This window comes from Canis lupus, chromosome X (assembly GCF_011100685.1).
Source record: "Canis lupus familiaris isolate Mischka breed German Shepherd chromosome X, alternate assembly UU_Cfam_GSD_1.0, whole genome shotgun sequence".
Lineage (NCBI taxonomy): Eukaryota > Metazoa > Chordata > Mammalia > Carnivora > Canidae > Canis > Canis lupus.
In genome coordinates, this window is record NC_049260.1 from 11,931,898 (window position 1) to 11,944,613 (window position 12,716).

At 42.9% G+C, this 12,716-nt stretch overlaps 1 protein-coding gene across 1 annotated transcript in view; it reads right to left on the bottom strand.

Annotated features, from left to right (window-relative positions):
• CLTRN (collectrin, amino acid transport regulator) overlaps positions 1-9,912 on the bottom strand; it is a 34,464-nt gene extending 24,552 nt beyond the window's left edge. The window contains exons 1-3 of the mRNA XM_038586879.1: positions 9,754-9,912; positions 9,391-9,449; positions 5,067-5,152 (exon numbers count right to left, since the gene is read on the bottom strand). Coding sequence (XP_038442807.1) covers positions 5,067-5,152; positions 9,391-9,449; positions 9,754-9,811 — 203 coding nt within the window. The 5' untranslated portion in view covers positions 9,812-9,912. The remainder of the gene's footprint in view (positions 1-5,066; positions 5,153-9,390; positions 9,450-9,753) is intronic.
• Between the last annotated feature and the right edge of the window lie 2,804 nt (positions 9,913-12,716).

Consider the following 12,716-nt stretch of genomic DNA (forward strand, 5'->3'; position numbering starts at 1 on the left):
GGTGCTCCACTGATTTACTTACTCCCTCTGCTCACTCCTCCCCCCAGCCCGGCCTGTCTCCCCTTCCTTCCCCCCACCCGTTCCATTCTCGCTCCTCTAGGAATGGCAAGGAAGAGGGGAGAGGGCTGTGGGCATCTACAGAAGGAAACAGCAAAGTTCCTTATCCTTAGCCAGGGCTCTTTGTGGACTGCCCCCCCCCCCGCCCTGGCTGTTCTGCTGTTGGGGGTCCTCTCCTCTGCTGTGGTGGGCATCCTCAGGTTCTCCATTCAGAGCACCTGTGGGGCCCCTGGGGACCTGCCTGGGCACCTCCACACTGCATCTTCCCTGACGTGGGCGATGCACTCTCACCACCTCCCTCCATCTCACCCACTCCCAGGCCTCTAGTGGTGCTCTCCCAGCCTCACGTCACCGCCTCCTCCTTTCCCTGCAGTGGGTTCTCAGCCCCAAAGGCAGGGGGTCCCTCCATCTCCCTCCTGCAGCCTCCACTTGGTCCCAGGAACACACTGCAGGGCAGACTACTTGCAAAGCTCTCCTCTCTCAACCCAGTCACTGGAGCTTGAATCAGCCTTCCACCTTTAGACTTCTCCAGCTACAAGGCAGGCTCTGTTTCTGTTCATGGTACCTACGCCCTCAGGCACTGGGCTCACCATCGTGCACGTTGGGGAGCATCTGACGGGGAAATAATATGCCAGTCTCTCTTCTACAGACAGCTCCACTCTCTGTGAGTGATTCTCTGTCTGACGTGAGGTAGACGGGGACACAAGCAAAGGTATCACTCAAAGCGCATGATTGCTAGTGTGGCAAGTGCCACAGCTCATCAGAACGGATGCAGTTGTCAGCACCCCACCTGGCTGCATGGTGCATATGGGCTGGAACCCATGCCCACCCGGTCCTGTCCTGTGGGGAAGGGAGTGGAAACACCACAGCCCTCTCTGCAGGCCCACAGCCCCTGCCCCTCTGACCCTCCAGCTCTCTCTCCCACTGCCTGCTTGGGTGAAGGTGACTAGACCAGTTCAGCTGTCCCACCTGTCCTGCATGGACACAGCCAGGACCTCTCTCCAGGAAAAACATCCTCTTGCATAGTCAGTCAAGGGTGTCCTGGATCAAGGATATGCCAACCACTGGTTGCCAAGTATGCCAAAGCATCCTCGGGAGATCCTGAGCTCTGTATCACTGGAGGAGCTCAAGCTTGATGTAAGAGATATTGTAGTAAGGACTGGGTAAAAGGCAGAATGAAAGCGAGACTATTCATTATTCTCTTTATTTGATTGTCTTTAGTGAGTTACTTTTTACTGTTCAATTCTGTACATCTTGGTGTCTTCAGATTTTCTACAATATTCATAAAATCAGTAATGAGGAAAAATAAGTAATAAACAGTAATATTCCAGATCTGGATCCCTGAAGCCATCCCGGAAATGGATATTTGCCACTGGGCTAGTCTGCTAGGGCTGCTGTAGCAAACACTACAGACCCTGTGGCTTGAATGACAGAAATGTAATTTCTCACAGTGCTGGAGGCCAGAAGCCTGAGATCAGGGTGTGGTCAGGGCTGATTTCTTCTGAGGCTTCTTCCTTTGGCTTGTGGATGGCTGTCCTCTCCTGTCACACCTGGGCTTTCCTCTGGGCACATCTGTGTCCTCATCTCTTCTTCTTGTAAGAACACCATATTGGGTTAAAGCCCACCTATATGACCTCATCTTAGATGAATTATCTCTTTAAGGACCCTATCTCCAAATACAATCACATTCTCAGCTACCAGGGGTTAGGACTTGAGCATATGAATTTTCAGGGAATGCCATTCATCCCATAGCAGCTATCTCCAGGGTTTATTTTGTCCCTCGCTGGCACCCAAAGACCCTTTGGGGCAGAAGAGTTAAAATCTGAGGTAGTTGCCAAGCTGCTAGTGTGTTCCATCCACCCTCATGCTGGAGAGAGGCAGTGTCTCTACAAAGTTGTTTTCAATCTTGTCTTGCATTTTTTGGTGCCCTTTCCCACAGGGGAAGCCTGTTTTTGTAAGGATGCAGGCTTCCTTATGGCAGCACATGGAGAATGGGGCTCAGCCATTGAACTGCATCCTAAACACATCCTTATTCATTAGGCAGCCCTCATCACTCAGCCTCCTGACAGCAGTATTGCTGGCCCTCGTACTGCTTGTGCCTTTACAGAAAGGTTTGTTGACCTCTGATGGAGTTTCGCACTTTTTGACTTTTTCACTGGGCTTTGGCAACAAGTTTCTATATATCTTGTGGAAGTGAAACATGTTTGCAAGTAAACAAGATCAGATAATCATAGACTTATACAATATCCCAATTAAAAAGAAAAGTTCAAGAGTGAATTCCTCAAAATTCATCTAAAATGTTTCATGCTTACTTTTTTAAAGATTTTATTTATTTATTCATGAGAGACACAGGGAGAGTGAGAGAGGCAGAGACACAGGCAGAGGGAAAAGCAGGTCCCATGCAGGGAGCCCAATGTGGGACTCAATCCCGGATCACCAGGTTCAGACCCCAGACTGAAGGCAGCGCTAAACCAATGAGCCACCGAGGCCGGCCCTATTTCATGTTTAAATTAACTTTTCCTATGAATGGAAACATCCAATTTAACATAACCACTTACAAGGTTTAATGCAGGTACCCATAGTTAGAAATAGTATGATGAAACAACAGTGTGTAAAGGCTGCTGACCAGAAGAGTAGAAGCTCAAGAGACTATTTGGGGGAGGGGGTTGCATTGTAAGATGACAAGGGGGCTTTTTAACTTATTTTTTTCCTTTCCATTTTTTTTGCAAAGCAATCACTTAATTTTTTTGAGAAAAGTTATAATGTTATAATAAATAGTTGTGGTAAGAATATGCAGTTTAAAGGGCATATGATATTTACCCCAAAGATACAGACTCAGTGAAACGGCAGGACACCTGCACCCCAATGTTTATAGCAGCAATGTCCACAATAGCCAAACCATGCAAGGAGCCTCGGTGTCTATCGAAAGATGAATGGATAAGGAAGCTGTGGTCTATGTATACAATGGAATATCACTCAGCCATTAGAAATGACAAATACCCACCATTTGCTTCGACGTGGATGGAACTGGAGGGTATTATGCTGAGTGAAGTAAGTCAATCAGAGAAACACAAACATTATATGGTCTCATTCATTTGGGGAATATAAAAAATAGTGAAAGGGTTTAAAGGGGAAAGGAGAGAAAATGAGTGGGAAATATCAGTGAGGGAGACAGAACATGAGAGACACCTAACTCTGGGAAATGAACAAGAGGTAGTGAAAAGGGAGGTGGGAGTGGGGTTGGGGTGACTGGGTGACGGGCACTGAGGGGGGCACTTGACGGGATGAGCACTGGGTGTTATGCTATATGTTGGCAAATAAAACTCCAATAAAAAAATAATAAATAAATAAATAGCATATGATAAACACAAATACATTTTTTCTAAAACTATAAAATAGGAATGGAAAAAAATAGGAATGGAGCTCACCTTGGACGCAATTTTGTTTTACTATATACCTCCTTATTTTAATTTTTTGAATCATGTGAACATATGAACTATTTTAAAATATATATGTGTGTATACACAAATACATATATCATATGTTTATTTTGCTTCCCCAAATACTACTGTTCTGTTTCATTCTTTATATTCACAGCCCGTGTATGAGTTTGAGGGAGGCCAATAAATAGTGATCCTCTTTGTCAGGGTCTGAATCTTTACAGAATTAAGACAAAAGAATGAGCAGATGGGAGACCAAAATAAAAGGCCAGGTTGGAGGGCACTATTAATCAGGAGGAACGTTTTCTTCCTAATTAAATAAAAAATCCTGAAAGGAGATAAATCCATTTATAGTGTCCCAGATAGAGCTGAACTGGGGGCACAGATCACATATGCTACAATAATATGCAAGATACTTAACACCCTTTATGCTGTGGCACCTCTCCATGGAAACTGTTCTCATCTACACATAGCACATCCAGCCATAGAGTTGCGTGGCCTGCCCACAGAGGGCCTGACTCTGTACTTCGTGTAGGGAGTAGCACAGAAAAATGCCTGCTGTCTGAGGGCAGGCCTGCTCCTGAAGAGTGGGGAACCCACAGAGAGCTTCTCCTCTCAGCTCACCAATCAGGTCCAACATTTCTCCTCTCAAGGGGAAGAAGGAGAGAAGAAACAGAGAAAAAGCAGACGTGTTACCTGAATCACAAATAGAGGTAGAAGGAAACATTACAAATAGAGAGGATTCCTCTGGGAGAATAGAAAAAATGTAAAACTGTATAAAGTTATATTAGCACTCCTAAGAAAATCACCAAAGTGCTGTGAGGGATGCCAACAATGGGATGAACCTATCCATATGTGTTTCTAAAAGGAGTGCTATGGACTGATTTGCCCCCCTCCCCCTAAATTCCTATATTGAAGCCCTAACCCCTCATGTGACTGTATTTGGAGACAGCCAATGAGGAGATAATTACAGTTAAATGTCATCATAAGGGTGGAGCCCTGGTGGCATTAGTATTGTCATTAGAAGAGACACCAGAGAGGTCCCTCCCACCCTTCCACCCCCCCTCAACAAGGAAGAGGTCTTGTGAGAACCCAGTTCTAGTGGCGTCTGCAAGGCAAGAGAAAAAGCCTCAGAATGAAACCTACTTTGCCGGCACCTTGATCCTGGCCTCGCAGCCTCCAGAACTGAGAGAAATAGGTGTGTGTTATTTAAGCCACCCGGTGTGTGGTATTTTGTTACAGCAGCCCTAGCAAACTAACACAATGAGAGCAGAATTCTAGCTACCTGTCTACAAGAGAAAGTGTATGTACATAAAAGGAATGTAGAACAAACTTATGACATATGACTACATCTAAAAAATTTTATCATCATAGTGCCTATTGAACACAGCATTGTTGGAACATAATATAAACTGTAAGGTAAGCTAAATTACAAAAGGTTTTCTAAATGTTACAATGTGGATCCTTTCTAAAAACTAGGTTAATTATTTTCAAGATAGAATTTTGAATTAATGCAGGTCTCAAATAATACTGCAAATAGCCAATTAAGATTCTTTACTGTTTACTTACTCTGTTGTTTCTCTGTTGGGAACTTTTCTCATGGAGAAAGCCACCATTGCTTTGAAAAGATATTCCTCATTTGTATCCCAGACATACTAAAAGAGAAGTAGAATAGAAAATGTAAGAGGCATAGGATAAAAAATGGCCCATTGGAATCTAATTGTGACCACAGTGGTGGTATTCAGTGCCTGCCCGCCCCCCTTTCTCTTTCTCATACACTGAAGACTAGAGATCAAGATAAATCACGTCACGGTAATTTCAGGATAGGCTTTCTTGGCCATTCTATCATTCCAAGTGTGGTGTACTTTCCCTTGCATTATCTTCTTCACAATCTGAAGTATTAGAGCCAGTCAACAGAGACGGCATTTGGACATCGTATCCAGGACATCTACAGTCAGCTCCCTTCCTCCCTTACTCTCTCCCCTCATAAACTGACTACCTCTCTCAGCTTCCAATCCTTTGCTAACATTGGTACAATTTTTCTTTCCATTTTCTTGGCTGGAAACTTCAGTGTGTGTGCATATTGTGGATTGACTTGTGTCCCTCCCCCCAAAATTTATATGTTGAAGTCCTAACTCCCAGTACCTTAGACTGTAATCGTATTTGGAAATAGTGTCTTTACAGAGGTGATTAAGTTTAAATGAGGTCACTAGGGTAGACCCTAATCCAGTATGGACTGGTGTCCTTGCAGGAAGAGGAAATCTGGACATAGCCACATATAGAGGGAAGACAATGTGAAGGTACACAGAGAAAATAGCCATCTACAAGCCAAAGGGAGAGGACAGAAACAGATCTTTCCCTCACAGACCCCAGAGGATCCAGCCCTGCTGATATCCTGATCTTGGACTGCTAACCTCCAGAATTAAAAGAAAATAAATTTCTATTGTTTAGGCCACTCACTTCATGGTACTTTGTGATAGCAAGACTAGCAAACTAATGTGACTGAGCACATATTTTAGGTGAGTAATCAAGTATAACTAGAGAAAGTCCCATAACAGGGTTTAACTCTAAGTTAATGATGACCTACTTCCAAATTGGTTGGGAACCCCTTAGGTCTCTGTCAGTTCTCTTTCTCTCTCTCTCTCTCTCTCTCTCTCTCTCTCTCTCTCTCTCTCTCTCTCGGTTCACAATGACTGTTTCAAACCTCCTTCAGCTCCCCTCTCCCCAACCAAACTCAGTGCTTTCCCTTACACTTCATACTCACTAGATGCTCTTATAATTTTCCTCAAGTCATCAATTTAAACTCCCCCATCCTCCTGACACCAAACAAAAAAAACTTCCTCTATAGGCACATGTTATCCACATCTTCCCCCAAAAGGCTGAATGTTGCATTTCTCTTCCTGTCAATGGCTATTCCATCCACCTGTATTAGGAACACTTCCCGGGATGCCCGAGTGGCTCAGGGTTGAGCATCTGCCTTCGGCTCTGGGCATGATCCCAGAGTCCAAGGATTGAGTCCCACCATCGGGTTCCCTGCATGGAGCCTGGTTCTCCCTCTGCCTGTGTCTCTGCCTCTCTCTGTGTGTCTCTCATGAATAAATTAATAAAATCTTAAAAAAAAAGAGCTTGTAGAATATTAAAAAAAAAAAAAAAGGAACACTTCCCTCTGCCCTTCTCAGGATCTAAATGATATCAGTTTCCCCTCTCCTCTATACACTGGACTTTGACTTTTAGCCATGCTCAAGCCTTCCCATTAGAACACCAAAACCAAATCACTTTCCTCAATCCTTCTTCCTCCACCTACTGCCACCTCTCTCCTGCCCTCCACAGCCAATATCTTCAAAGGAGTTGTCATACTTGCATCTTTACCTGTTCACCTCCCACTTATTCTTAACTCCCTCCATCATCCGCTTTCCAGTCCGACCACTCCACAGAGATACCAGTGACCTCCACATGACTCAACACAGTGAGTGCCTTTCAGTCTCATCTTGCTTGATCTGTCAGCAGCATTTGATGCTCTTGAACACTTCCTTTAACTTGAAGTTAACATCACTTTTGTGATACACATTCTGGTTTTCCTCCTGCCATTTTGCCCCCTTTGTAGGCTCATCCTCTTGTATAAGGGCTTCAAGTTTTAGAGAACCGCAAAGCGCTATGCTAGATTTACCCCTGTCACTGTCCTTTCTCCCTCAGACCGCCATCTACTCCATGCTTCCAATATCACCGTAATGCAAATGACCCAGGAATGTATATCTCAAGCCCATCCTGTCCTCGCCTATTCAATAATACCTCACACTCAACAAGTCCAAAATTACAGCCATGATTTTCTTGTCTATACCTGCTTCCCTGACTCACAAGTGGGTCATCACCCATTCAGTTGCATAATTAGAAACTAAAGTGTCATCCTTGATGACTCCTTTCTCCTTTTCTTTCTACTTTTGTCCCTTCTAATCTGCCTGCCACACTGTGACCAGAGTGTTTTCTAAGCACTAATTCTATCATAACATCTCTTCCATAAAACTCCCACTTGCTTTAAAGTAATAGCAAAACTTCCTAACACAGGTTACATATTCTTTAACCCAATCTCTCCTTTCTACCCGAGCTCATCACATGCCATGCTCTAACTCACTGCTCCAGTTGCAGAGACCTCAGCCTTCCTTCCATTCCCTCCTCTCACCAAGTTCCTTCCTGTAATAAGCCTTTGCATGTTCTGTCCCCTCTGTCCCTTTTTCTTTTATTTTCCAGCACACCTCCACTCATGCTTTAGACCTCATAGCAAATGCTAAGTACTAAGGCCCTCAACAAGGCCAAAGCCCCCACATATTTCTCCTTCCTGTGATACTGGTCAAGACTGCACATTTCATTTACTGAATGTTTAATGAACAGTCAATCCTCCCAATACCATAAGCTCCACAGGGGCAAGGACAAGACTGATTTATCTGCCGTTGCGTCCTCAGCATCCAGCATGGTGCCTGCCCTCGGAGGATCCCGGGATAAGTAACTACACTCCGGTAGGAAGAGTAGATTCAACAGTCAGACTGCGTGGGTTCAAATCTCATCTCTGTCACTTGCTGACTTGAGATCCTGAGCAGGTTGCTTAATTTCTTTGTACCTTGGTTTTCTCATGTACTCGAGGAGAGTGGGAATGCCCATACTACCTTTCTCAAAAGGTTGTTGTGGGGGCTACGTGAATTGACGTGAGTAAAGTGCTCAGAAGGGTCCTTGCTGGAAAGTAAACTAAGTTCTCAATAAATGCTGGCTGTTATAATGATCATTAGTCACTGAATGAATAAAATAATATGTTTTTGATTTGGCCTGCAGAGACAATACGTACCTCTAAGTTCTCTTAGCACTCTCTTATTGCTTCTACCCTGACGCATCTTAATATCGCCTTCTATTGCAGAAAATTTTCACAGACCACATGAAAATACTAAAACTAGGATTACACGAATCATCTTAACTTGACAGGCCATCCTGTTCTTATAGCTACATGTGCCTTATGAGTATTTTTTTAACTTCAATTTCATAAGCACATATTTCATGTTGTTACTTTGAGAAAAATGGAAGAAACTTCACATTAAAACTAGCAACTTTTCAGGGCACCTGGGTGGCTCAGCAGTTGAGCGTCTGCCTTTGGCTGAGGTTGTGATCCTGGGGTCCTGGGGTCAAGTCCCACATCAGGCTCCCCACAGAGAGCCTGCCTCTCTCTCTCCCTATGTCTCTGCCTCTTTCTCTGTGTCTTTCATGAATAAACAAATCACATCTTTTAAAAAAGAACTAGAAACTTTTCATCCTATGAAAAATCTGATATGGGTGAAATCGTGCCATCTTTTCACTGACTAGAAAACTGAGACAAGATCCAAATGACGCCAATGGTGAGGCGCAGAGCCCAGCCCAGACCTGAGTGCCCGACTCGGGCCCTGCAGCTCCACTATGTCCGGCTGAAGTGTTCGAGTTTACCAGATTGTTTTCTTTTTTAAGGTTTTATTTATTTATTCATGAGAGACACAGAGAGGCAGAGACACAGGCAGAGGGAGAAGCAGGCTCCCTGCGGGGAGTCCAATGCAGGACTGGATCTCAGGACCCAGAGATAACGACCTGAGCCAAAGGCAGATGCTCAATCACCCAGCCACCCAGGCATCCTTGGCAAATTGTTTTGTGTAACACAAAACTTCACAGATTTTCTAGCACATACTGCAGATTGAAGACTTTAGGCAAAATCATTGTTTAACAAGTTCCATTTTATATTTTTTTTTACTTTAAGACAGTGTCAGATTTGAGGTTTTTAGAATTAATCTCTGAGTTCAAGATAACTGAACAGAGGCTCATCACTAGAGAAAGTGGTGTTATTAACAAACAAAATTAAAAATGAACATGCAGGTTCACCACTTACTGCTTTATCTCCCAGAGCTGTTCTGATACTAAGTCTTACTTTAAAAGCATTCTCTGCATCTGCCAGAAAGACAAAAAAGAGCAGGTGATGATAAAAATCTGTCAAAACATGAAGTTCAAACATTTAACCGACTCAGATCAACAGAACACAGAACTTCAGTTAAACTGCCCCCAAAACTGAACGTTTAACTACAATCACCTTAGATGGTTTAGATTTTTCTTTCAAACTCATACAACAGTCAGTCTCAACTTTCAAGCCACAACACGCCTGCAGATTTTGAAAAAATAAAGAGGTCCTTCAGTCAAAGGCTTGTCAATCATTGAGAAAACTGCTACCCTATTTTTAAGTTTCACAGCTACCTACCTGGCTGACACAGTTGAGCATGAATCGCAGGCACCAGGACAAAGAGCAGGCGCAACATTGTTTCAGAAGGCAAAACACAAGGCAAAGGAAGCGGGGGAAAATCCACGCTCCCTTAAAGCTGCTTTAGCCATTCTGTGACCCGGATTAGAATATCAGAGAAACAAGAAAGCCACCACCTAGAAGGTTTAATGATTAAACCCCATTATTTGGGTTAATACTTAGATAGAAGCAGCCCATCTCCTGTCAGTTATTTACGAAAATCTATTTGGAAAACAGATTAGTTGTCCTTTCTGAACTCTACCTCCAGAGAATGTTTCCTCTGCTGACTCAAAGCCAGAATCCTCTCCCGCCCCTTCCTGTCGTTGCCGGGCTGAGGGCACTGTGGAAAGAACAGAGCCCTCTCTAGACGTTTCCCTTCGCTCCAACTTTCCATCTTTTCAGAGCTAAGATAGCTGGCTCCTAGATAGGCTATCTTAATTTGGAAAACAAACATCACCCCTTTCTATCTCTGGTGAACAAAGGATGCCCTTCCAAGGGCCTCACCTGACTCTCACCTGCACAGATAAACATCCGGGGAGTGCTTCCACTTCAAAGGGAATCCTTTTGGTCAGCCCTAAGCTCTGGTGGTGGTGTAAATTCAAAGTTCATGATACAGAACAGTGCTGTCCAATGGAGCATTCTGTGATGATACAAATGTTCTACATCTGCACTATCCAACACGGTAGCCACCAGACATAGGTAGCTATTGACCGCTTGAAAGGGGGGCTAGTGCTGATGAGAAATGAAATGTTCTATTAATTTAATTTATACAGAAACATGTGACTAGCAACTACATTAGTCAGTGCTGCTAGAACACAGTCATTAAGAGTTTCCTGCCATGAACTAGATCTACTGGATTATTTCTCTCACCCTCAACATGGCACCTTCACAGTTGCTGTTGTTATAATATCTTACACATGAGGGAACTGAGGATCTGGTGTTTAAGGCATTGGTGGCAATGGGAGGAAGGGAAGGGGTGTCACTTGAACCCTGTCTCCACCACACTGAACTGCACGGGTCTTCACTGGTCATCATCGGTCAAAACTGAAATTGCAGCAAAGCCTCAGAGATGCTCTGAGGATTACCATAATGAGCAGAAGACAGTCTCCCCTAGTGGGCATTCTATGGATGCCAATAGAAGCCAAGCCCCCCCAGGCAGTGGATGTCAGGGCTTTCCTCTCTACCACACTGCCTCTTCCTGAATTCAGTCCCCAAATTCCACCTTGTTGCTTAAAAACCAGAATGGAAAAAAATGAGATTGGGTGACCCTGATGTTAAATAGAAAACTTGAATTTTCAAAGCAGCCGTGAGAAAAAGATCAACAACTACACTTCTGCAACACTTTGAGAGTCCTGTCATTTCCCCCTCCTAGCTGGGGTGATATTTTAGCAGAGAGGACCCATTTCTGTTTGGGAAGTCCACCTGAGGAAGCTTCTCTCCTCTCCCTCATCTTGGTGGCAAGGGTACAGGGTCAGGAAAAGTTGGATTAGAGGGAGAGGTGGCCAAAACTTAGGCCCATCATTCTAGCAATTTCACTATCAGGTGAAGTGGGAATTTCCCAGAAGGGAGAGCTCACATAACTTACCCCTGAAAACGAAGTCAGACTAGATGAAATTATTTTGGGAAATGTTAGACTAGATAAAGTCCTTATGGGAAGCAAAAGCCAGTAGTTGGAAATTATAACAAAGCTAATTATTTGCATCAGGGAACAAAGCTATATTAGAAACAAATGTGATTCAGCCTCCTTCTAGCCTTAAACTTCATAAAAGTATCAAACATTTTTCTTGCTCTTAATCAGTTATGTGACTAGGATTGAAGACAGTAAAATGCTGAATTATAGTTAAGCCATTCTTTGACAAGCAAAGGAAGTCTCTTTCCTTTTGATTATGATTTCTCTCTCTTTTCAAAATACAATTAACCATTAAACAATTTATATGTGCCAGGCCCTCTATTAGTGCTTAATATGATTTTTAAAATTTGTCCTAACTAAAATATAATGAACATACATTATATGAATTTGAGTTGTATCAAAGAATGTTACATTTATATACGTTTATATACATTACAAATGCTCACCACAATAAGTGTAGTTGCCATCTGTCACCACACAGTTATTACCATTTTATTGACTACATTCCCTACGCTATCCTTTACTTCCTCTAGTCTATACTTTATTGATGTTTGTTGTCTTATTTGAAAAATGACAGAGAAAAAAAAAGACAGGAAAAAAGAGCAATAGAAGTTCTGTACAGGAAACACAGAGAAGCCCAAAGAGAAAAAATACAAAATATCCGTAATACCGCTGGTATGAATGACCAGTGGTAATACATCCTGAGAGCTGAAACACACCTGCCTCAGCCTTGGATCTTCTTGCCCGTTCTTGTGTGATGCTGTTGTTTTGTCTCATTGTAGCAGCACTGTCAGCATAGTAATGGCAGAATAACACAGACCCTTGTTTTCCTTACTCTAATGGGACTGCTGCTTTTCCACATGATCTGGTGGGTCACTTTAAACTTCATGTGTTGTGAGACAGAAAGTCTCCTATTATCTCTAGTTTACAAAAATCCTTTTTATCAAGAATTCATGTTGAATTTTATCAATTGCTCTTTCAGTGTCTATCAATATGATCCTAGAGATCTTATGATTTGGTGCATTTTACTAATAAATTCCTTTACATTGATCCAACCCTTAGATAAGCTCAGTTTGATAATTTTTAACATGCCTCTGGCCTTAACTGCTGTGTTTCCTTAGGTTTTTAAACCTATTTTTATAGAAGAATATCATTTAGGTTCCTTTTCAAGTTCTGATTCTTGAAGTTCATTTTTTTTCCTGGCCTTTATATTACCATCTTGAAAATGGTATACAAAGATTTCTAACATCGTCTATGTTTGCAAATACTTTAAAATGTAGAAGAAAATTGCAGA